At 37.6% G+C, this 22,569-nt stretch overlaps 1 protein-coding gene across 2 annotated transcripts in view; it reads left to right on the forward strand.

The window, feature by feature from the left end:
- The first annotated feature begins 337 nt into the window (after positions 1 to 337).
- The window catches only part of wdr17 (WD repeat domain 17), a 37,774-nt gene continuing 15,542 nt past the window's right edge, over positions 338 to 22,569 (forward strand). For both annotated transcript variants that reach the window (XM_079811405.1, XM_079811406.1), the window contains exons 1-11: positions 338 to 435; positions 12,062 to 12,190; positions 13,141 to 13,324; positions 13,543 to 13,773; positions 16,176 to 16,427; positions 16,638 to 16,760; positions 16,859 to 17,046; positions 21,725 to 21,893; positions 22,003 to 22,094; positions 22,245 to 22,327; positions 22,408 to 22,494. In XM_079811405.1, coding sequence (XP_079667531.1) covers positions 12,068 to 12,190; positions 13,141 to 13,324; positions 13,543 to 13,773; positions 16,176 to 16,427; positions 16,638 to 16,760; positions 16,859 to 17,046; positions 21,725 to 21,893; positions 22,003 to 22,094; positions 22,245 to 22,327; positions 22,408 to 22,494 — 1,532 coding nt within the window. In that variant the 5' untranslated portion in view covers positions 338 to 435; positions 12,062 to 12,067. The remainder of the gene's footprint in view (positions 436 to 12,061; positions 12,191 to 13,140; positions 13,325 to 13,542; positions 13,774 to 16,175; positions 16,428 to 16,637; positions 16,761 to 16,858; positions 17,047 to 21,724; positions 21,894 to 22,002; positions 22,095 to 22,244; positions 22,328 to 22,407; positions 22,495 to 22,569) is intronic.

A 22,569-nucleotide genomic window follows, 5' to 3' on the forward strand; every position in this document is an offset into this window, starting at 1 on the left:
GGTGAAAGTCCAATGAAACTGAATCTCTGTGTGAAAAGGCTGGCAGATTAATAATGCAGCACAGCCTATTCCCTGCCTTGCACAGCTCAGACGAATATGTTACCCCCAAGCAGGGGGTTTTCAGGAAATGTTCACAAAATTCCTTTGTTTTTCCAACAATAGGTGACCAACCCTTTGGACTACAAATACAAGAAAGCATGGTCACGCCTCCCAGGGTGAAGATTACATGGATTATCTATGATTTGCTTTGATTGATTAGGCAAATGACCAATCAGCGTTCAAAAACAAAGAGAGCGTGTGACGTCAGTTTAAAATGGCCCAATCGTCGGAATGACTCGGAAGCAGCGTTAACAAACTACATGAACCGACCGTGTTTCTCCGTCAGCGATACACCTAATCTCAGCACCAGGTCGCTGTCCACTGACATCGAGAGAGGTAAGCGAGCTTCATGCTCACATGTTTCACTCCTGTTTTCAGTGCAGTATTCGAATAGTGTATGAGCAACATTTCCCACAGAGCGAGGCATTTGGATAGGCTACATGTGTACTTAAAAAAAAATACTTTGTCAACCCTGCTTTTATGCACCTACTGTTATCATCATTGTCCGTACATTGTTCCGGTGCAAAACAAACAATAGCACTGTAAAGAACCTATAATGGTGTTCCACGTCCTTTCTGAAAGGGTTCCTAGTGAAATACATTTACAGAGAGCTGCCGTTACAAAGCAACCAAAATGCAGTAGTATTATGATTATTTTGTGCTGTTTGTACGGTAACTTTTCTTAATGTGATTTGGGAGAACTCCAGGTGGACTGTCATTGTGGGAATGCACAAGAGGCTATTAGTGCTGACAGTGGTCTAATGCATATCAAAGTCTCATCACAGATTTCATTATGATTTTGAGCAGACAGTGCTGGGCAGATTAGACCCAGTGAGAAATTAGATACATAATCAGCTTCTCTTGCCAAGACACAGAGACAAGCAGGACTAATGACCAATGCTTCACGAGACAGGTGCGATTCGACATGCAGCCATGCAAATCATCATAGATATCCACTTGACACGGTGTCCCACTTTTGGAAATCATGAGACCTCATGCACTATTCATGCAAGTTAGTCTGTCTGTTTATGTGTTCATTGAATTGGTAGTTTGAATCTGTTTGTTTTAAGGTAGGAAAGTGTGCCATTTTTGTTATATCCTAGGAGAATTGCTTGATGCAATCACAGTCAGATTCAGGAGAGTGCTTATACTGTCTCTAGGGAATCTTAGAGCCTAGACTCTATGGGCTGTTTAGAGGAAAAGATTTACAGATTAAGTAATTGAAGATGTGGCACATAGTTAGGGTGATGAATATTTGATTATAAAGGGGAAATAAGGAAGATGGTGCAGGTTATAGTGTATTTGACAACAAAAATCTGTGTGCATTATACTGTGTGAAGAATCCTCATGAACAGGAAAACATTAGATATGCAGAATCCCCAATCTTTTTTTATCCTCTTTAGGCCCCATGTGGAGAGACTGGGATTGTGTTCCAGTACTTACCGTAGTAAGTTTCTCATAGCAATAGCATGACAATGGTTGAATTTTTGCTTTTTAAAACCTATTAAACAGAAAATGTGACTTAAAACATGCTGTCATAGCTGTCAGTGCATACAAATATTTTTTCACAAGACAAAACAAACAGTTAAAGTCCTTTTTTTTGTAGTTAACATGTTAACACTTTCAGTTCCAGGGAAGTTATAATAATATTCATAAGTATTGGGTCTGACAAAAGGCTGGGAATCAGTAACATTTACATTGTTAAAGTCCCAGTGAACCGGAAGTTGCAACTGATTTTATTTCAGTGCTGTGACGTATTTCCAAGTGAAACGGAATATTGAATAGAGGGCAGAGTTTTACTTCAGCGCTCCTCCTCTCCATCTTTCGCTCATAGCAGACTAACGTTTGGAGGGGAGTAGTTAGGTATATTCATAACATGAATACTCACCCGCTATATTGCTAAATGTACCTGATTTTTCATATCAACAGAAAAATATACAGGTGTTGTGCAGAATTCTGTGACCCACCAAATTATCTGACCCTTGTAGGTGCTGTATCGAGCTAATCTGACCTAGGGTCACCGGATAACCTGGCTTCTCTTAGAACTCCACGGCTTCACAGCATAGTTAATTATATTCTAAAGCCCGCCCACACATTGATGTGATTGATTACAAGGTAGTTTATGATGTTAGAAACACTGGCGATTTCAAACCCCGTCTTTTTTTCACTGCAGTTTTAAGGAGAAAATACGGAGCAATAATATTGACCTATGAATTTGCACATGGCTTGTCTTAAAGCATATTAAAAACACCATGTAGACATATAAACAACAATGAAAACTTGATTTTCACCACAGGGGGGTTTAAATATGATCACTTTCTTAGGGCAGTATGCGTCTCTTGATATATTTACCTATATTTACCACAGTAAACTTTTTCATTGATATAAAGTTCACTCAAGCTAGCTCCAGCTGCATGAGCTGTTTGATGAAAAGCTTTGGTGCTTTTGTTTTGGTGCTACACTGCAGACAATGAGACACAAGGCTGCTATTCTCTTCTATCTTTTTCATGATAAGGTGCTGCGGGGCTATAGGCCCTTTTGATGTAATTTTCTGCCAAAACACTCAATAGCAAAAAGAAAGAAAGAAACACCACAGTACTTTTCTAAACACCTGTTTGTTTCCATGTCTGATCTATGAGAGACAATGTCTAAAGGCTAGTTTTGAGGTAATTTGAACTAGAACATACAGTAATTATTTATAGCATTGTGGATTTATGTAGCTAATAAGAATCCCTCAAACTGTCACATATATTTGGAGACTTGAAATTTTAAATATTCCAAGTATTGATGGAACCCCAAGATGTAGACATAAAGGGCATTGTTGAGATAAAGTTGATGTTGTGCTAAACAAATCACCCACCTTCCTAAACCACAACTGCTACCATTTGCTAGTGTTTATTTTGAGTAAGTATGTACTCAAAAGTTACCTAAAATGTCTTGTTATATGAAGATATTTGCATGTTCACTATTATCATTATTGCCTCTATATTTACATCATATCACAATAGTGAACCTCCTTTTATAGTTACATGAGTTTTAGTCAAAACTAATTTTTTAAATGTATGTTGCTCCATCAATATTCAAAAGAAGTAAAACATTTTTCAATATATATTAAATACATTTTGGGACCTCTATACCACTTTTTTTTTCATCATATCATACTTTTAGGTCAGTTGAACCCTACAACAGCAACTGTCTGCTCTGGACCAATTAAAGTGCTTTCCTTCTAAAAGTGGAACTGCTGTTGGGTTGATAGTGACAATCTATAACCTACAGACATGGTTTTTGGTCCAGGTTTTGTGGGCTTTGTTTTATTGTCACACAATAATAGTCTGGACATTCTGGTCTATTTATAGATTTATATGGAGGGCAGGATAATGGACAGTGTCTGTGTCAGACTTGCGTTGAAAATGACTTTATGGGAGTCTGTGGCATGCAATGTGGTTTCTGTGGTCATTTGGCTACAACAATGTTGTCTCAATGTCAGTGAAAGCAAATTCTTCTATCTATCTATCTATCTATCTATCTATCTATCTATCTATCTATCTATCTATCTATCTATCTATCTATCTATCTATCTATCTATCTATCTATCTATCTATCTATCTATCTATCTATCTATCTATCTATCTATCTATCTATCCATCCATCCATCCATCCATCCATCCATCCATCCATCCATCCATCCATCCATCCATCCATCCATCCATCCATCCATCCATCCATCCATCCATCCATCCATCCATCCATCCATCCATCCATCCATCCATCCATCCATCCATCCATCCATCCATATATATATATATATATATATATATATATATATATATATATATATATATATATATATATATATATATATATATATATATATATATATATATATATATTTCCAGTTCTTGCACAAGCCCTGATCTCATTGGATTTGTGCTCAGGCAAAAGTAAACAAAGATAAGCATGGTCTTCTTATGTCTGTGATGAAAGAGAGGTACTTACCGAGTTACTGTATCTAAATTATGCAAATGTTATTACAGATCTCTTTTCAGTGCAATTTGTATGGAAATATATTGTCTGTGAAAGAAATAACCATGAGGCAATTTTCTCAAGGACTTTACCTTTGTGCAACATGATGTCAGAAACTTTAGAAGATTAATTTGTATTTGTAAAATGTTTCTAATGTTCTAAATGTTTTTGTCAGTGTAAATGAATGGGCCATGTGTGACTCAGAAGTTACTCACGCGTATGTAGCTAGTGTGGGAGCAAACGTAGGCTGTACGTCGATGCGGTGCGCGTGTTACCCAGGTGTAGGATGTTTGATGCTGGCCGGCACTCTCGCCCTCTCCAGCAGAGCTCCTGCCACTTCATCTCAACCGCCTCTTGGAGTTAAAGTCTTCATCGCCTAGGAAACGGTTTCATGAGTGGCCCATCTCTCGCTCTCCCTCTGCGTGTATTTTGCTCTGTCTACATTTCACTCACGCTCTCCCCCGCAGCCCAGCCGAAGGGGTAGGAGGTGTTGTGGGGGTGACATCACTAACAGAGCCAAACTTCTGCTGATCCCGGTCTTGGTGGCATTTGGAAGCCTAAGGTCGAAGTCATAGATGAACACACAAACATATTTCTCAAAGATCACCCACTATTTGATCCCCTGTCTCTCAGACACCTCATTATGTCTGCCCGTCTAAACAAGCCAATTAGGAGGCGCCATTTTGACATTGAATTTACATTTTTTTTGCATTTGCATTTGCAATGCATTTTTACTGTAGAAGCCCTAAATTGTTTAAATGGGGCTTATTTTTTTATATCATTGTGGAACAAATGCTGTGCTCTGAGGCTGCACAATTAATTGACCGAAATAGCGGTATGGCTTAGCGTCATTATCAAATTGCAAATACTGCGATTTAATCAATAAATATATGCGCTGCATGTGTAAGTGTGAAGCGCGGCACTGTGTTCTTATATGAGCAGCTCATTATCCTCCAAAGTTTGCAGTCTCAGAGCAGCTCAGTTCACATTAAATGCTGCTCCACACAAACTCCATATCTGCATCTGCTCTGAGTTTGGATTTTACATGCATTTGTCTAAAGGTGCACTGTGTAAATTTTAGCGGCATCTATGAGGTTGCGAATTGACCTATCGGTAAGCCCCTCCCCTCGAACGCAGATGAGCCAATAGCAGTTGAGTATCAGTTGCACAGGGACCGGAACTCGGACATCTTTAGGTTTCAGCGCCATAGAGAAACATTGGAAAACCTGAAGCTCTCATCGGTTTGGTGGTATTTATGCCACAAAAATGGTAAAACGATGTGTCTGGGGTACTGTAACACTGATTCCAGGTATCCTGAGAGGATTTTCTGGTTGTCATAACTTACTCTCATTAAGTTACTATTAAAGTTAGTGAGTCCCTGTTAACGTACAAACCGAAATAACTAACTGTTCTCGCGTCATGTACAGTGTAGGTCAAAAACACATAAACGAAGGTCTACACAGGCGGGGTCCGCTACATTCTGTGTCCAAAAACATTTTGGGATAAGGTTTTCACACTGACAGCTGTCATTGTAAGACAGTTAGCAACTCAGTTTGTTTGTCCGAGTTAGCAACAGTAACTAAGGGGGGTGGGGCTTACCGATAGGTCAATTGCAACCGCCCACCGCTCAAAAGCATTCCTTTCGAAGCACATAGAGGACAAAGATGTCGTAGTCTAAGACAGCAGGGGGTAGTTAGCGCTCTGTAGAGCAGTTTGTCCATTTAGGGCTACTGTAGAAACATGACGGCGCAAAATGGTGATTTCACTGTAAGGGGACCCGCGGTGCATGTAGATAGAAAGGAGTCATTCTAAGGTAATAAAAACATAATGGTACATTATATACGGTCTTTATACATCACTGAAAACAAAGTTATGCATATTATATTGCATTCCTGTCATTAGATCCTTAGATGTAATAAATATTACACACTGAACCTATAACATGCACCAACATTCTTCACATCTCTGAGAAGTGCTTATTCAGGTTTATTTCTTTTTATAGCGCTTTTCACAATATATATTGTTTCAAAGTCAGCTTTATAGAAAAATTATTGTTTCAATGTTCGAATTTATGAAGTATTCTGTTATCAGCCAGAGATTAGAGTATCAAAGTAATGTCCATATGGCAGTAATATATGCTATAATATACTACATTATATGTGGTTAGTTAACTTTATGTATTCAGTTAAGCTCACACAATGAACGTGTTGGTCAAAAATTCCGACTTATGCACGTAATGATTACTATAATATTACAATATTATAAGGATATATGGATAATATTACAATATTAGGATAATATAAGTTTTGTGTATCGATCCAAAGTTGAAATCTTTGTCTGTGTTGTCTGAAAACATGGAAGGGAAGCAAAAGGAGAAGAATCAGTGTAGCTGCTGTTCACAGCAAAAAAATACATTTAAAAATCATGTCTATTTGTTTTAAGTTTATGAGAAGCAATATGTGAATGCTTGGTTAAAAAGATGTGACTTTAAAGATTTAAACAGATAGTGTGTCTTAGCCACACTACAAAAGAGCTGATGTACAAAACTACATCAACAAAAGAGAATCTTTAAAGGTGGGGTAAGTGGTATTTCAAAACTGCTTTATAAAATTGTTTCAGGCCGAGTACCAAAACAAACTTATAGCCAATCAACAGTAAGGGGCGTGTCTACTAATGACGGGGAGAAGAGAGCGTTCAGATGGAGAGAGAACTCAAGGAGCAAAGGCAGAGGTTGCTTTATTTCTTCTCGATAGGCGAGTAACATTGATTTTGTTTTATTTCACAGAAATAATGGATGCTGGCTGTTGCTTGAATATACTCACGTGTCATGTTTGCTTGCTTGTCCAATTGTGATCGTATTACGATGATAAAGACCCATTGATTTCCACACCCGATAAGCCTGGAGCGTCTAAACCTCCTCAATGTCTGTTTCAAGCGTCAGCTCCCAGAGTGCATATAAATATATATAAATAATATAATATACTCCTAATATATGTTTGTTATTATTATGACTTTTTCACAGAACATTCGACCTGGGTTCCCATAGTAACAAACATTGCTTTCACTTATTGATGGCATCTTACCCCGCTATAGTCATTGCCTGGGTTACTTATGTGAGGGGCGGAGCTATCAAAATAGGGGCGTGTTAGTTTTGGTGATTTGAAATCAACACCCGTTACCAGAAAGCACTTACTCCACATTTAAAGCTACACTGTGTAACTTTTTTAGTCTATTCTTAGCTAAAAACACTTAGTTCTTTAAAAAATATATGTGCTCATTAATGTATATTTACTTCTTTCAAGTAATAAAGTATTCTCGTAAGTTTATAATATGCCATTGAAAATACATAAGGTAATGGGATCTAACGGTGGTCGCCATGTTGCCCCTCCATCTTGAAAGTACATTAGCCAAAGAGGGACATACCCGTAAATTCAAGCTTCGCCATTCGCGTTTCAACCGGTTTTAACACTGTGCGCGTCAACTTGTTCAGACTTGTCTGGTGCATGCGCAGAGAGTTCATCTCAGCAGCTCCAGTAACAGAGTTATACAGAGTTTTCCTGGCTTGTTTATTCCTCAAAAGTCTGTTTTTCCTTGTGTGGTATTTCTGTGCGTTAATAACTCCGTAAGTAATAATAGTTATTGTCATTGTGGATGTGTTTCAGAGTGTGTCATCGCGTAATTCAGTTGATTCAGAAGTATTTTTGTGTCAACATACAATAGCGTAATGCTCACCTATTTGAATAATCATTCAGTTATTTTGTTATCAACAATGTTTATTCGTTTATAGAAAATATTTGCTTGTAATGTATGTTGATGGAAATATGTATCAGGTCTGATCGGCATATTGACACTTGTTATACAGAGCTAAACCTGCGCACACACTTTTGTAATCCGACACCGCTTGTTAGCAGCAGCAGCGGTAGCTCTGCTCCTTTTAATGCAGCTGCATTTAGCGCCTATATATGGTACAATAAGCTCTGGTTTACGGTTACATTATACAAATGTAACTTATAAGTATAGTTATACAGTTCTTAACTGTGTATCTTCTGTCATGCCATTATCATGTATATTTACCATCCTAATTTGTTCTCTCACAGAAACCACATTTATGTAGGCTACATATACATGCAAACCTGTTTATGCCTTGCAATTGGATGACTGAATAAACATTACTATCATCAAAGTTCACTCTGGATTAGCTGCAGTTCTTTCTAGTCGAATAATTAGGCCAGTTGAGTTCCAACCATCCCACTGCGCACAGAATATCCCACAGGCACCGTGTCGAATGTGGACGAGGTCGAACTGGAAGCCATATTAATCTTGGACTAAATCGGCCACCGTAGGAGTTAAAACGAAATCGGAATTGAGAGGAACAGAAACAAAAATTTACTGGATGGTCATATACCTTTTCACCACTAGATGGGGGAAAATATCACACAGTGTAGCTTTAAATCACATTTTAAATGTAAATTTAAATTTGTATCAGTAAAATCACAATTCGATTTTTTCCCCCTATAATTGTGCGGCCTTACCTCGCTGTATGTACAATGTAGGATGTGTGATTTTGCCAAGTAAGACAAGTCCCTGGGTCAACATATTTTGTTGATCCTGGAACAACGTTTCTGTCTCAAAAAGTATTAGTCCTAACCATATCCCTACCCTAATGTTATCCCTAAAATCAGAGAGAAAGGATAGGTGAATAATATTGATGTAAAAACACCCTGTAAGCCTAAACTTAACATAAACTGTCCCTCAAATCTGATTGGTTGATTGGAATGTTGTTCCAGGATCAACAAAGATGTTGATCCAGGAACATGTTGTACTTGGTGAAATCACTCACAGTCGTGTACATGCTGGACAGTTCACAGGAGCATGTTAATCACGAGGCAAAAGGGAGCAGCATAAACACCTTCAAGGAGGCTATGCAGGGGTAAGATGAGGTGTGTGGTTGCGCGCATGTCAGGAAGGGGGGTAAGTGAGGGAGTTTAAATGAAGGGATCTTGCTGTTGCCTGGCTACCGGCGGGTGCTGTTCCATCATTCTCGTCTCCAGCCACCTCTCCCACACGAGCAGCCTGCACCAGTCAATGAGCATGTTCTCTTTCTCTACCCCCATTTTTTACAAATACATGCACTCACACATTGGGCAACAGTCACACACAGACTATTGAAAAGGCTCTTTTTCTTGTAGTCGCTAACGCAGAGCACTGTTTGGCTTTGCATCTGTGAAGGCGAGAGGATAGCAGACATGGAAAGCCTGTGCTGGTTCAGCAAATATCACGATGAACCAAAGGTAGGAGCTGCGTGACAGTCTTTTTAGACATCTGGTATAGCCTTATCCCTTTAAATGTAAAAAAAAAAAAAAAAGAGAGAGAGGGAGATGACACAGAGGTTTTTTTTCTCGCTAGTGTCACCCTAAGGGGGCGCTCACACAGGAGCGTATAAAAACAGCTAGACGCAGTGCAAGCGGAATGGAACAGAATGCAGGTGTCTTGAGACACGCATTTGAAAGTTGAACTGTTTTTCTTCTTCAAATGAATGGGCCCAAATGGTGCTTATAAGTGACAGAGTGAAAGAGAACATTGAGGTCTGGTATTATTAGATCTGAAGATTTCACAAAGTTACAATCTGGTTTGTTTGTTTTTTAGTCTTTACTCATAAACTTTAGCTTATTGCAAGAGGCTAGTTATATTATAGTCAGGTTAATGCTAATTAGATTTGTTAAAATTTAGGGGTGTGACGAGACACAAGTTTGGATTCACGAGAACGAGACAAGATTTTTGCTTAGTATTTTTTGAAAATCCTCAATGACAAAATTCATGACTGGAAAAATGTTTTAACTCATCATCTTGTAATGAATGTCATTTCAGTTCTACTTTCTAATGTATGAATTATCATATGCATTGAAAGACAACAATATATACAAGCCCTGTAATAGGTTTTGCCACAATCTCAACTGACTGGCTTCTCTCCTGTATGATTTCACACAAGTCTCTTCAGACCTTACTGTGCATGAATTATGAGCTTTCAGAACTGAGACTGTGTGACATCATAATTCAACTCCTTTCCACAAATTGAACATAGAAATGAAAACAGTATAAATAACAAAAATAAAGAACCGTTTTTTCAGTCTTATTAAGTGCAAACAATAAAAGACACGTGCAACCATATTCTCTGAATATTCAAAGTGCAAACAGAGACCAGAGTTAAGAGGAGGTTAGAACGATACAGCCCAGCATAAGATATTGGGAGACAGGCTATTGTAAAAACTTTGTAACTTGCACATAAGTTTTCATAAACACCTGCCTCCATAAAAAAATGTATTGTAAATAAATCAATAAGTAAATAAGCTCTTCTCTAGTGTTTTTTATGGCTAACTAAAAAACTGTGAACATTGGATAACCTTCCCGAGGTAAATGCAATGTTAAGTGATATAATTGTTCTCAAGTTGTTTTATTGACGTCTTTCTGTGGATGAAACTCTGATTGAGCGATTAATTTGCGGGAATCATGGAGCTTGCGTTTGCTTTTGCTTTGCGATCACATGTACTCGCACATATACTTTTTTCTTTTTCTTGATTTACCCTGAAAGAATGGAAGTGAAATGTGACAACATGCCCCATAGGTGGACATTGTTACATGTGAGGGGCACATTGTAACATGAGCATATGACAGCTTAAAATGTTATCTGATCTAATCAACAACAAAAAAATATCCAAGACAAACTAAAATATTTCGTCAATAAAATACAATCGTTAAATTTTTAAAATAAAATAATGGCATTTTTTAATAATTAAAAATAAACAAGTTTTTGAGTTTGACACTAAACACACCACAAAACACAGCTTTACTGCATAGTTCAAAACAATAATAATTAATCATTTCTGAACATTGACTCTCAGTCTTTCTCAATAGAATTCATAAATGTATTGGAAGGTAATATCATATCTCTAATAGGGGCTCATTGTAACGCAGTTTTACAACCTGCGCAACTTGGATTTAAAGTGGGATTTAGTGTCTTCTGCTGGTTAGATCAGCATTAAAAAACTATCTCAACTGTTAAATAATAGATATAACATTAGAATAATATCAGATTTGTCTCATTTTAAATACACACAAAAAATTGAGAATGAACTTAAGTAAGAAATGTACTTTTGCTATGGTTAAATAAATGTTCAGTGATATCTTCCAAAGATCTTTTTAATTTTGGAGAAATTTTTTATCGATATAGTGTTAATATGGCAACTAGTAAATACAAAGTTTCGATATGCTGGCATAGTTGGAAAGTTTTAAAACGTGTGTTACAACTAACCCCACACTAGGTTGTGCCCCGCTCTCCCCTACATCTGATTCAAACGGTTTATCCATTCCAAACAGAAAAAAAAAATGTATGGTGGTGGGGACTTGGTTCTATCCATTGGTTGTTGATTGGATGGAGGTTGTGGTTGAGTGTAAGAATGGGGCAGGGTTTAATAGATTGCACAAGTTCACACTTACATATAATTAGATAGAGTAAAGGTTATGCGTATTTGGTGTACTGTCTGAGGGGAGGGCTCCGAGATCGGAATTTGGCCCAAACCTAGAGTACCCCCCACATCCCAGTCTGGGATAGGAATAGTTAGGAGTGAGGAGATGGGGTGGTGGAGGGATGCTGGAAAACTGTCGTGGGACAGGTATCAGGTATCAGCTGCAGGTATCCTGTTGCTCTAATTTATTTGATTATCTGAACGTGCTCCTCCCAAACTTTGTTAATAAAACATCATTAAATGAATGGAGAAGTTGGCAAACATCACTAGAAGAACAAGTTAAAAACATGCATGGGTAAATCGTTCACATTACGATCAATAACCTTAGATAAAGTGCAATGTTTGCTTTTATTATAAATGCTGAGACCAAAGGACCACATCACAGACCCTTATTGCCATTACTGTCTCTTTGTCCAGGTAAAGATGTCTCAGGTAAAGCAGGTTGGCCTGCTGGCCGCTGGATGTCAGCCCTGGAATAAAGACGTGTGTGCTGCCAGTGGGGATAGGTTTGCGTATTGTGCCACGCTCGCTATATATGTGTACCAAGTAAGTAAAAACTGAACACACATATAGTAAGTTTTAAAATGAATTATAGTAAACCATGGACTGTTAATGAAGTAACTTTCTCTTTCCTTTTTTATTGACAAAATGAACATAAAAGGATAGTTCACCCATAAAAATGTTGTAATTTACTCAGCCTTATGTCGTTCCAAACTCATAAGACTTTCGTTCATCTTTAAAACACAAATAGAATATTTTTAATGTAACCTGAGAGTTTCAATAAGAGCAATAAACGATGACCAATGCATATACATCCAGCACAACAAATATGGTAAACGGAATTTGTCTCGTGTTTGTGTGAGCGTATGGCTTTGGGGTTGTTCTCTGGGCCATTGCGTTCTTATGTCTGTGTCCAGCATGGTGTCTGGATCCTGACACTTCGGTCTAGTCTTGGTTCATGAATGCGTATTACGTGTTCGCAGAGTCTTTCTTAACAAAGTGACATTTCCAACTACTGTCCTGGCATGCATAATACAGCCTTTTTAGTCATTTTCGCAGATCCGTGTGAACAGGTATCGTTTTTACAATCATTTCATTGTCGTGTAAAAATACCCTTATTCTCCTTGTGTTGTCAGTCCTGTGTCAGTTTGTTGTCTCGCAGTATGTACTTTTTGTGCCCTGCTCTCAGTCCTGCCTTGTTCAGATGCCAGTCTTGTTTTCCCCCATGGGGGAGTTTTAGTTTGTTTTGTTGTATTTTGTGTCAAATAAAGCCCATTTTTTTCTGCCTCTTAAAGTTTTCTTCAATAAATCACTTCATTTCTTTAGATTATTCTTAAGATGTCTTAATTAACTTCTGAAATGCCGAAGTTTTGGTTGAATGGACTTTGAATGAGACAGAAATCTCTCAGGTTTCATAAAAAATATCCTCCTTTTTACAACTTACAAATGTTGTCTAATGTGAATTTATTTTCACTGATTGAATTGTGTCTTTCTAGCTTGATCACAGATATAATGAGTTCAAACTGCGAGCAATCATGTCTGAACACAAGAAGACAATCACAGCTATATCATGGTCTCCACACAACCCTGAAGTGTTTGCTAGTGCAAGTGCTGATAACCTGCTCATCATTTGGAACGTGGCCGAGCAGAAGGCCATTGCACGGCTAGATAACACCAAAGGTACTGCTACCAACACACCTACTGTAGTGTCCAAAGAAATACACACCACCTCAGGACACACATTATACCTGCCAGCATGTATCCTTCAAGACACCACTCAAAATGCACATTTTTCTCAGACTAAAGATAAACCTTTTGAATAATTTTAACTCAATCCTAAGATATTTTAATAATGATTCATGTGATGTCTTGAACTTGTCTAAATGGATATTTCTCAGGTATCCCAGCTTCTCTAAGCTGGTGCTGGAATGCAGGTGACACCGTTGCGTTCGTATCCCACCGGGGTCCTCTGTACATATGGAGCATTTCTGGGCCTGACTCAGGAGTCACTGTGCATAAGGAGGCTCACAGTTTCCTCTCGGATATCTGCTTGTTCCGCTGGCATCCATTGAAGAAGGGAAAAGTGGTGTTTGGACACACTGATGGCAGTCTGTCCGTCTTTCAACCAGGTACTGCTTATGTTGGTTCATATTTGTTAATACTAAGAACATGTCGTTCCAAAACTGAAATGAAATTGAAATGCATTAATTTCTTCTGTGGAAAACAGAAGATATTTTGAAGTATGTTGGTAACCAAACAATTTGGTGACCAATGAATTCCACTAGGGTGAGTAAATGATAACAGAATTAGCATTTTTGGGTGAACTTTACCTTTAATGGAAAATACTAAACAGAATTTAAAAACAACAATAATATAAGTAATAATATGAACTATATCCAGATTAGATACAGTTCATTTTATAAAACTCTTTCCCCATCAGCACTTTTTAAAGAAGTTTCCAGCCAGCTCCAGCATTTTTGTAGCCTGGTCTTACCAGACTCTCCTACATTTCATTTGTACTGAGAGTCTGGGCACTCTCCATTGACTAGCGTTTACTTCCTTGAAGGCGGGTACGCTGTTGAAGTTTAAAACTATTGGATCTGCCAAGAGCCACTCTGGATCTGCCATAACCAATCACTAACGTATTTCATGCGCCGTTCGCCTCTGTCCATAAAAATAACTGTGCAGATTGTGCACTCCACCTCAGTGATAAAACCTAAAACTCGTGCTGATTGTGATTTATTCACAGTGGAGGGGAGAGTTTTGTGATCGGGAACGCGCTGCTCACGTGGTCCGTAACATGATTGCTGTAAATAAAAATGTCATATGCTTGGTATGATAAGAATAAATGCTGCCGTAAATAACGGGCCAATTCAAATGTTTATGTGCTTTTTTTCTTTTTCTTTTTTGAGCAATGATGAAATATATTGCTCTTGTAAATACTTGCCAGCATATAAAGAAATACAGGTCTAGAAATGATTCCAAATTACAGCGCAACCGCACTGTGCTCTGCAAAAAGGATATAAACAGTGAATTTTGAAGTGATATATTCTTGAAAACTCAAAGATGTGGGTTCGGACAGCAATTGAATGACCATACAACCTTGGTGTTTGTCTAAAACAGTAGGTAATTCGGCCGGGGATTTTTACGCGGCAATAAAATCACTGACTAGCCCCTGTAAAGGATGACAATACCTTCCGAGAAACAATTACCGTCCGAATAGGGCTTCAGCCAACTCCTTCACCACTAACAGAGCGAGCTGGAAAGGCTTTAACTTCTGGATATTCGGCAGCAGTGCCACAATGGAATGAATGGCTTCGCTCGCATCTTTCTCCGCCGCCATTACTGAACTACAACTCAAACTAGCACACGACATCAACATCATCGTTCTCAGCCACTCAATCTGTTCGCTGATTGGACCGGTAAAAATCTGTTCGGAGAAAACCTAAGAATATACCGCAGTCCAAGACGGAGTACTGAAGGAAAATGAAAATTGAGCGGAAGTATGTAGGAGGGCGGAGCCAGGCTAGCATTTTTGATAATATTCACTAAACTTTAATTTTACACTTTCATTGAATGAATATGTTCATTCAATCAATATATCATAAAAAAGAACAGAGTTTTTCTTCTAATATTTTTTATTATTTATATTACAATTAGTGTAGTAATTACGGTTAAATAGAGAACTCCAATGCAAAGAGGCAAATTAAAGTCATTTTGTGGCTGGAAAAATAATAATTTTCATTTGTATTGCCATTACCCACTAGGTGCCTGTATGGCTCTTTAATAAATATACATCAAGACCTATCTAGTCTAGTTGCTCAAAAAAGTATTGCAGATCATAACTGCTTACTTATTTTTAGGTTTTGCATTATGAATACATATTTAGACATGATCAAACACTAGATTTCTTAAATGTGAAATTTTAAAACGTTAATAACTTACATCCTAATATTTTTAATGATACTTATATAAGAACACACAAGTAAATATTAATGAATGCAAGTAAATATAATTTAACCCAAGAAAAGTTTAAAATAGTGCTAAAAAGGCAAACCTTCCTTATATGTACAGTAGGCTATATACATATGAATTGATACTGAATCAAGATAAAAAATCAATAGGCTATTTGTGCCAATCACCCAACAGACTTCGTCTTGATCAGATTCAGAACATTGATCAAAATATAGATTGAGTAGATCGAGTCCATCAACATCTCCAAAAGTTGCACAGTCAACCTTTTCGTGGATTCTGCATTTCAATCAGCTACTTTAGTCAGTTTTGATTTATATGCTGTTGAATGTTTGATGATCACATTGGCTTATTGTGCGTAAACAGCCTTCTATCCGCTCCTTCGCTTGTTTTTGGATCCGTAGATGCTGTACTAATTCAGAAGATGCGTAACAGCGCCCCCTATTGTATAACAGTGAAAACATGTATTGCCTGAAAAACTAATGGCGGGGAAAGAGTTAATAGTGCTCAGGACTAACCTGCAAAATAACCTGCATTTCTTTTAATTATATGACCTTAGGCTCAAAGAATCAGAAGCATGTACTTCGGCCCGAGTCATTAGAAGGCACAGATGAAGAGGACCCCATCACAGCTCTGGAGTGGGACCCTCTCAGCACAGACTACCTACTGGTGGCCAACATGCACAATGGCATTAGACTGCTGGACTCTGAGTCTCTATCCTGCATCACTACCTTTAGTTTCCCCAGTGCTGCTGCCTCCGTGCAGTGTCTGGCCTGGGTGCCCAGTGCCCCTGGCATGTTTATCACAGGAGGTAAGATAAAAACACACCCAAGCGCCAGTGGGAAATGGTAGTTTTTTCTCTTAACAGGCCAGCTTTGGTCTGATTTCAGAAGTATCATTTAATTATTTACATTTTAATGTAAAACAGCTGGAGTGTAGATTGAAATGGAATACTAAGTCATATATTTGCAAGTAAAAATTTTATGAAATATCTTAAAATATCTTATGTTGAATTCTCAAGATTCTCAAGTTGGTGTGCTAAGAATATGGAACGTATCAAGAGCGACACCTCTGGATAACTTTAAACTGAAGAAAACCGGCTTTCATGCACTTCATGTTTTAAATTCCCCGCCAGCAAAGAAATGTATGTGTTTTCATGTTCACCATTTAGCACTTATGTATAAGTGTTTGTGAATGCCATCACAATGACTCATATTGTTTTTGGTGTAATCTCTCTCTTAGCCTTTAGCTCGAATTCCCCTTCCAAGAATCACTACACCTCCTCCACTAGCGAGGCTGTGCCTCCACCTACTCTTTCACAGAACCAAGCCTTCTCCCTCCCACCCGGCCACGCTGTCTGCTGTTTCATGGATGGGGGAGTCGGACTGTATGACATGGGTGCCAAAAAGTGGGACTTCCTGCGGGATCTGGTAGGAAAACTGGCATGTTGTTACCTGTGGGCTAACAAACATTGAAAAACCTTAAAAAAATATTATTACACTTTTGTTTATTGTAAAATCTATAAAGGGATATTTTAAAAGGTAGTTTTAATTTATCTTATTAATAATGGATGCATGCAAGTAAGCACCAATGGCTCAACGTGATGCATTTATATTAGTCATTCTGCTTTTAAAGTGGTGCCCTTCCGTCCTAGTGCTGATCAATTCTCAGATAAAAAGCTCTTGTAGTTGCCTTGATTGTTGTTAATGACAAAAAAACTGCAACATAACCTTTTCACCCTATGGTTAAGTAAAGAGTAATTGATAAAAGGCCACTGAATTTTCATAAATTAATGCACACCTGAGGTGATAACGTGCCCGCAACACAAAGCAAAATGTGCAGAGCTCGGGTGTCTAATTTTCTGAAGTGGCCCTGCATTAATTTTCAATAACTCGACAGTCTGTACTCAATTATTTTGTTTACAGCATTAAAACATGTACTTATGGTTATCTCAGGACATGTTCAGAACTACTTCCTTTCGCTACTGATTAAGCATCCTGTGTCTGCCCAAACTTTTAGCCACATACATTACCCCATTTTTTACTGCATTTAATTTTGGTTTTCACCCAGCTATGGCAGCACTTTCCATAGAATTTTTTTTTTTTTTTTTGTCAGCAAATCAGAATCAAGGAAATTAGCTTTTATTTTTATATTTTCAGTTGTAATTTTTATAGTTTTATAGTTTCAGTTATATTTAATTTGTAGTAATTTGGTTATGTGCTTTTGTCATTTTTGTTAGTTTGTCTGCGTTGTTTAAATATTTATGTTTAGCTTTAATTTTTAGTTAAATTTTTTTTTTTTTTTTTTTTTTGTGTTTAAGCGTACATTTATTTTATTTATTTACTTATACTGTATATTTACCAACATTTAAAATTTTGTTGTTTAATATCTAATATTTATGTTTGATAACACTTTGTTTTGATAGTCCATTCTAGACATTCTACAAATTACATGTCAAATACCAGTCATTAGAGTATTAGTAGACTGTCTGCTTAATATCTGCTAAAAGTAGGGACACACCAAACCGACACCAAAGAACTAGCACTGATAAAAGCTAACTGTGGCATAGCCTTGCATTGCCTGAATTGGTGCAAAAATGTTGCGCTTGAACACACCGCACAGGTTACAGCCGACGGCTAGCCAGCACTTAAGTTTTGCGCATGCGTTAGAGAACATAACTCTCCCATACCAGCAGGTGGTGGCAGTATTTGGCATTCAAAAAGGGAAACCAGAAGAGCTAAAACTGTGTGGACAAAGCAAGCAGCACCAGTCTAGCTCGTGACAAAGGGATTTGTATAGCTTTTTCAATTATGTCTGCATAATTGTTACTGGCATTGTCCTTGGTTATTGTTATAATAATCCACTGTTCAAATGAGATGAAATGACAAGAATGACAAGTGTCTGTAGTGTGTTCCCTCTTTACTCCGTCATTTGCTTGCTTTCGTCAGTTTTTTTTTTTTTCTTGTGTGCTGATTCACTAAGCTAAAACCGAGAGTTAGTTGTAGTTGCAATTAATGAGTTAGTTGACATGTAGTTGCAAATGAATGAGAGTTGACATGTATTTGCAAATTAATGAAAGGTGGTTGACATGAAGTTGCAATTTAATAAGAGGTAATTGATATGTATTTGCAAATTAATGAGAGATAGTTGACATGTAGCTGGAAATTAATGAGAGTAAGTTGAAACGTATTTGCAAATTAATTAGAGGTAGTTGACATGTAGTTGCAAATTAACGAGAGTTGACATGTATTTGCAAATTAATAAGAGGTAGTTGACAAGTAGTTGCAAATTAATAAAAGGTAATTGACATGTATTTGCAATGAGCAATAGATGACATGTAGCTGGAAATTAATGAGAGTTGACATGTAGTTGCAAATTAATAAGAGGTAGTTGACGTGAAGTTTAATGCCCGACGGGCATTAAGATATTTATATCCGAGCCCGACCCGAACCCAAATCTTTTTTTTTCTCATACTAATGACACATGTACGTTTGTTCGTGTGGAAAGCCTGCTTTTATTAAGCAACTGTAGGAAGGCATTCTGAATTGATTACAGATGAGCGCATCAGCACGCAGACGGGGAAACAAATACACACTTTAACACAGGACCCAATCAAATAGCCAATTGAAATTAAATGAACAAAGGTCTACCAAAAATGGCCCAAGCTAACAGAACAAAACATTAACGTAACACAAATGCAGCTTATTGAAATGATAATTCCGCACACATGAAGACGGATGTTAGGCTAATCTTTTTAATTTATTTTAATCACAAAAACATACCTTTGCATCAAGTTAAACAGGCCCATTGGCTACCTACATAATAAGCTGTTTTAAATTTCAAATGTTCAATGCCTTATCGCGCTGACGTGACCGAGGCCGACCCGAACCCGAACATTCTTTCTAAATATATGTCTGAACCCGGCCCGGCCCGTCGGTTACCGACGGGTCCCATCGGGCTTGGGTCGGGTATCCATCCTCTAGTGTAGTTGCAAACTAATAAGAGGTAGTTGACGTGTAGTTGCAAATGAATGAGAGTTGACATGTATTTGCAAATTAATGAGAGTTGATTGACATGTAGCTGGAAATAAATGAGAGGTGGTTGACATGTAGCTAGAAATTAATGAGAGTAAGTTGAAACGCATTTGCAAATTAATGAGAGTTGATTGACATGTAGCTGGAAATAAATGAGAGTAAGTTGAAACGCATTTGCAAATTAATAAGAGTTAGTTGACGTGTAGTTGCAAATGAATGAGAGGTGGTTGACATGTATTTGCAAATTAATGAGAGGTAGTTGACATGTAGCTGGAAATTAATGAGAGTAAGTTGAAACATATTTGCTAATTAATAAGAGATAGTTGACGTGTAGTTGCAAATGAATGAGTTGACATGGATTTGGAAATTAATGAGAGGTAGTTGACATGTAGCTGGAAATTAATGAGAGTAATTTAACACGTATTTGCTAATTAATAAGAGGTAGTTGACATTTAGTTGCAAACTAATAAGAGGTAATTGACATGTATTTGCAAATTAATGAGAGATAGTTGACATGTATTTGCAAATTAATGAGAGGTGGTTGACATGTAGCTAGAAATGAATGAGAGTAGTTGAAACATATTTGCAAATTAAAGGGTTAGTTCACCAAAAAATGAAAATTATGTCATTAATTACTCACCCTCATGTCGTTCGACACCCGGAAGACCTCCGTTCATCTTCGGAACACAAATGAAGATATTTTTGTTGAAAGCTGATGGCTGAGAAAGGCCTCAGATAGGCCTCCATTGGCATTCAGTACATTCACACTCCCAAGACCCATAAAAGGCACTAAAAACGTTGTTACAAAGTCCATCTCACCAGTGGCTCTACAATAATTTTACGATGCGACGACAATAGTTTTTGTGCGCAAAAAAAAATCTAAATAACGCCTTTATCCAACTTTTTCTTGTCTTCCGTGTATGCCTCTGCCGTGAACTCACGAAGCACCATGACGCATGCGCGAGAATATGACGCAGATCCGGCGTTCGGACACATGACCCAGAAGCGATTTGTTTACAAGCAGAGGAAGACGCGCGTATCTAAGCTGTTGAATTCTACATTGATCGTGGTTTAGGTCTCGGCGTAGTGCTCAAAATGGGGCTAAAGTGTGCATTTCATGGATTCCCGAACGCCGGCGCTATGTCATATTCTCGCGCATGCGTCATGGTGCTTCGTAAGTTCACGGCAGAGGCCAAAACGGAAGACAAGAACAAGTTGGATAAAGTCGTTATTTTGAATTTTTTGCGCACAAAAACTATTGTCGTCGCTTCGTAAAATTATTGTAGAGCCACTGTGGTGAGATGGACTTTGTAACAATGTTTTTAGTGCCTTTTATGGGTCTTGGGAGTGTGAATATACTGAATGCCAATGGAGGCCTATCTGAGGCCTTTCTCAGCCATCAGCTTTCAACAAAAATATCTTCATTTGTGTTCCGAAGATGAACTGAGGTCTTACGGGTGTCGAATGACATGAGGGTGAGTAATTAATGACATAATTTTCATTTTTGGGTGAACTAACCCTTTAATAAGAGGTAGTTGACGTGTAGTTGCAAATGAACGAGAGTTGACATGTTGCTGGAAATTAATGAGAGTACCGGTAAGTTAACACGTATTTGCTAATTAATAAGAGTTATTGACATGTAGTTGCAAACTAATAAGAGGTGGTTGACATGTAGCTGGAAATTTATGAGAGTAAGTTGAAACATATTTGCAAATTAATAAGAGGTAGTTGACATGTAGTTGCAAATTAATAAGAGGCGGTTGACATGTATTTGCTAATTAATATAAGGTAGTTGACATGTAGTAGCACATTTACGAGAGTTAGTTGACGTAGTTGCAAATGAATGAGAAGTAGTTGACATGCAGTTGCAAAGTTATATAGTAAGTAGAATGTCTAAAGTGGGCTATCGAAAATTTTATTTTGCCTTAATTTCAATTGATGAAAATAATTTTTAAGATTTTAGTTTTAGTTAACAATAACAGCATTGAAATCAACAATGCCCTCATAATAATTATATATTCATAATACAAACATTCAAGGTTCTATGACTTTGTGACATTCTTTTTTGTCACAGGGTCATGTTGAAACTATCTTCGACTGCAAATTCAAGCCAGATGACCCAAACATTCTAGCTACAGCTTCATTTGATGGGACGATAAAAGTCTGGGATATAAACACCTTAACTGCTGTGTACACATCTCCGGGAAATGAGGGAGTGGTTTACTCTCTGTCCTGGGCCCCTGGTAAGAACGATACACAGTATTTGAACAGTCTATATTACCTCTGCAGTTTCAGACAGGTTCGTTTTGTGAAACTCTTTTCTTCATTTCTTTTTTTCACTGTATGCCAAAGGAGACTTGAACTGCATAGCAGGAGCCACGTCAAGAAATGGCGCCTTTATTTGGGATGTTAAAAAAGGGAAAATGATCACAAGATTTAATGAGGCAAGCATTGAACACACTTTTCAAGGATACTAATTATTTAGAATTAATAACTCTAATTTATGAGATTTAATTTGTTATTGTTATTTTAATTTTGATTGTACAATCATAATCATCATGGGTTTTTAATTTTTTACTGTAATTGTGTTGCAGCATGGGAAGAATGGTATTTTTTGTGTTGCTTGGAGTCATAAGGATTCCAAAAGAATAGCCACATGCAGTGGAGATGGATTTTGGTGAGTCCATTTCAGTTTGGCTAAGCCATATTATCCTTATAGACATGACATTGTCAATTTGTTGTTTTTTGTGATTTCAGCATAATTCGAACCATTGACGGCAAAGTGTTGCACAAATACAAACATCCAGCAGCGGTGTTTGGCTGTGACTGGAGTCAAAATAACAAGTATGTGATCAGTGTAATCAGATACACAAACAGATGACAGAAACTTTTTTACCAGTATTATTTTCTCTTGTCATC

The sequence above is a fragment of the Gobio gobio genome (genome assembly GCF_949357685.1).
Source record: "Gobio gobio genome assembly, chromosome: 3".
Lineage (NCBI taxonomy): Eukaryota > Metazoa > Chordata > Actinopteri > Cypriniformes > Gobionidae > Gobio > Gobio gobio.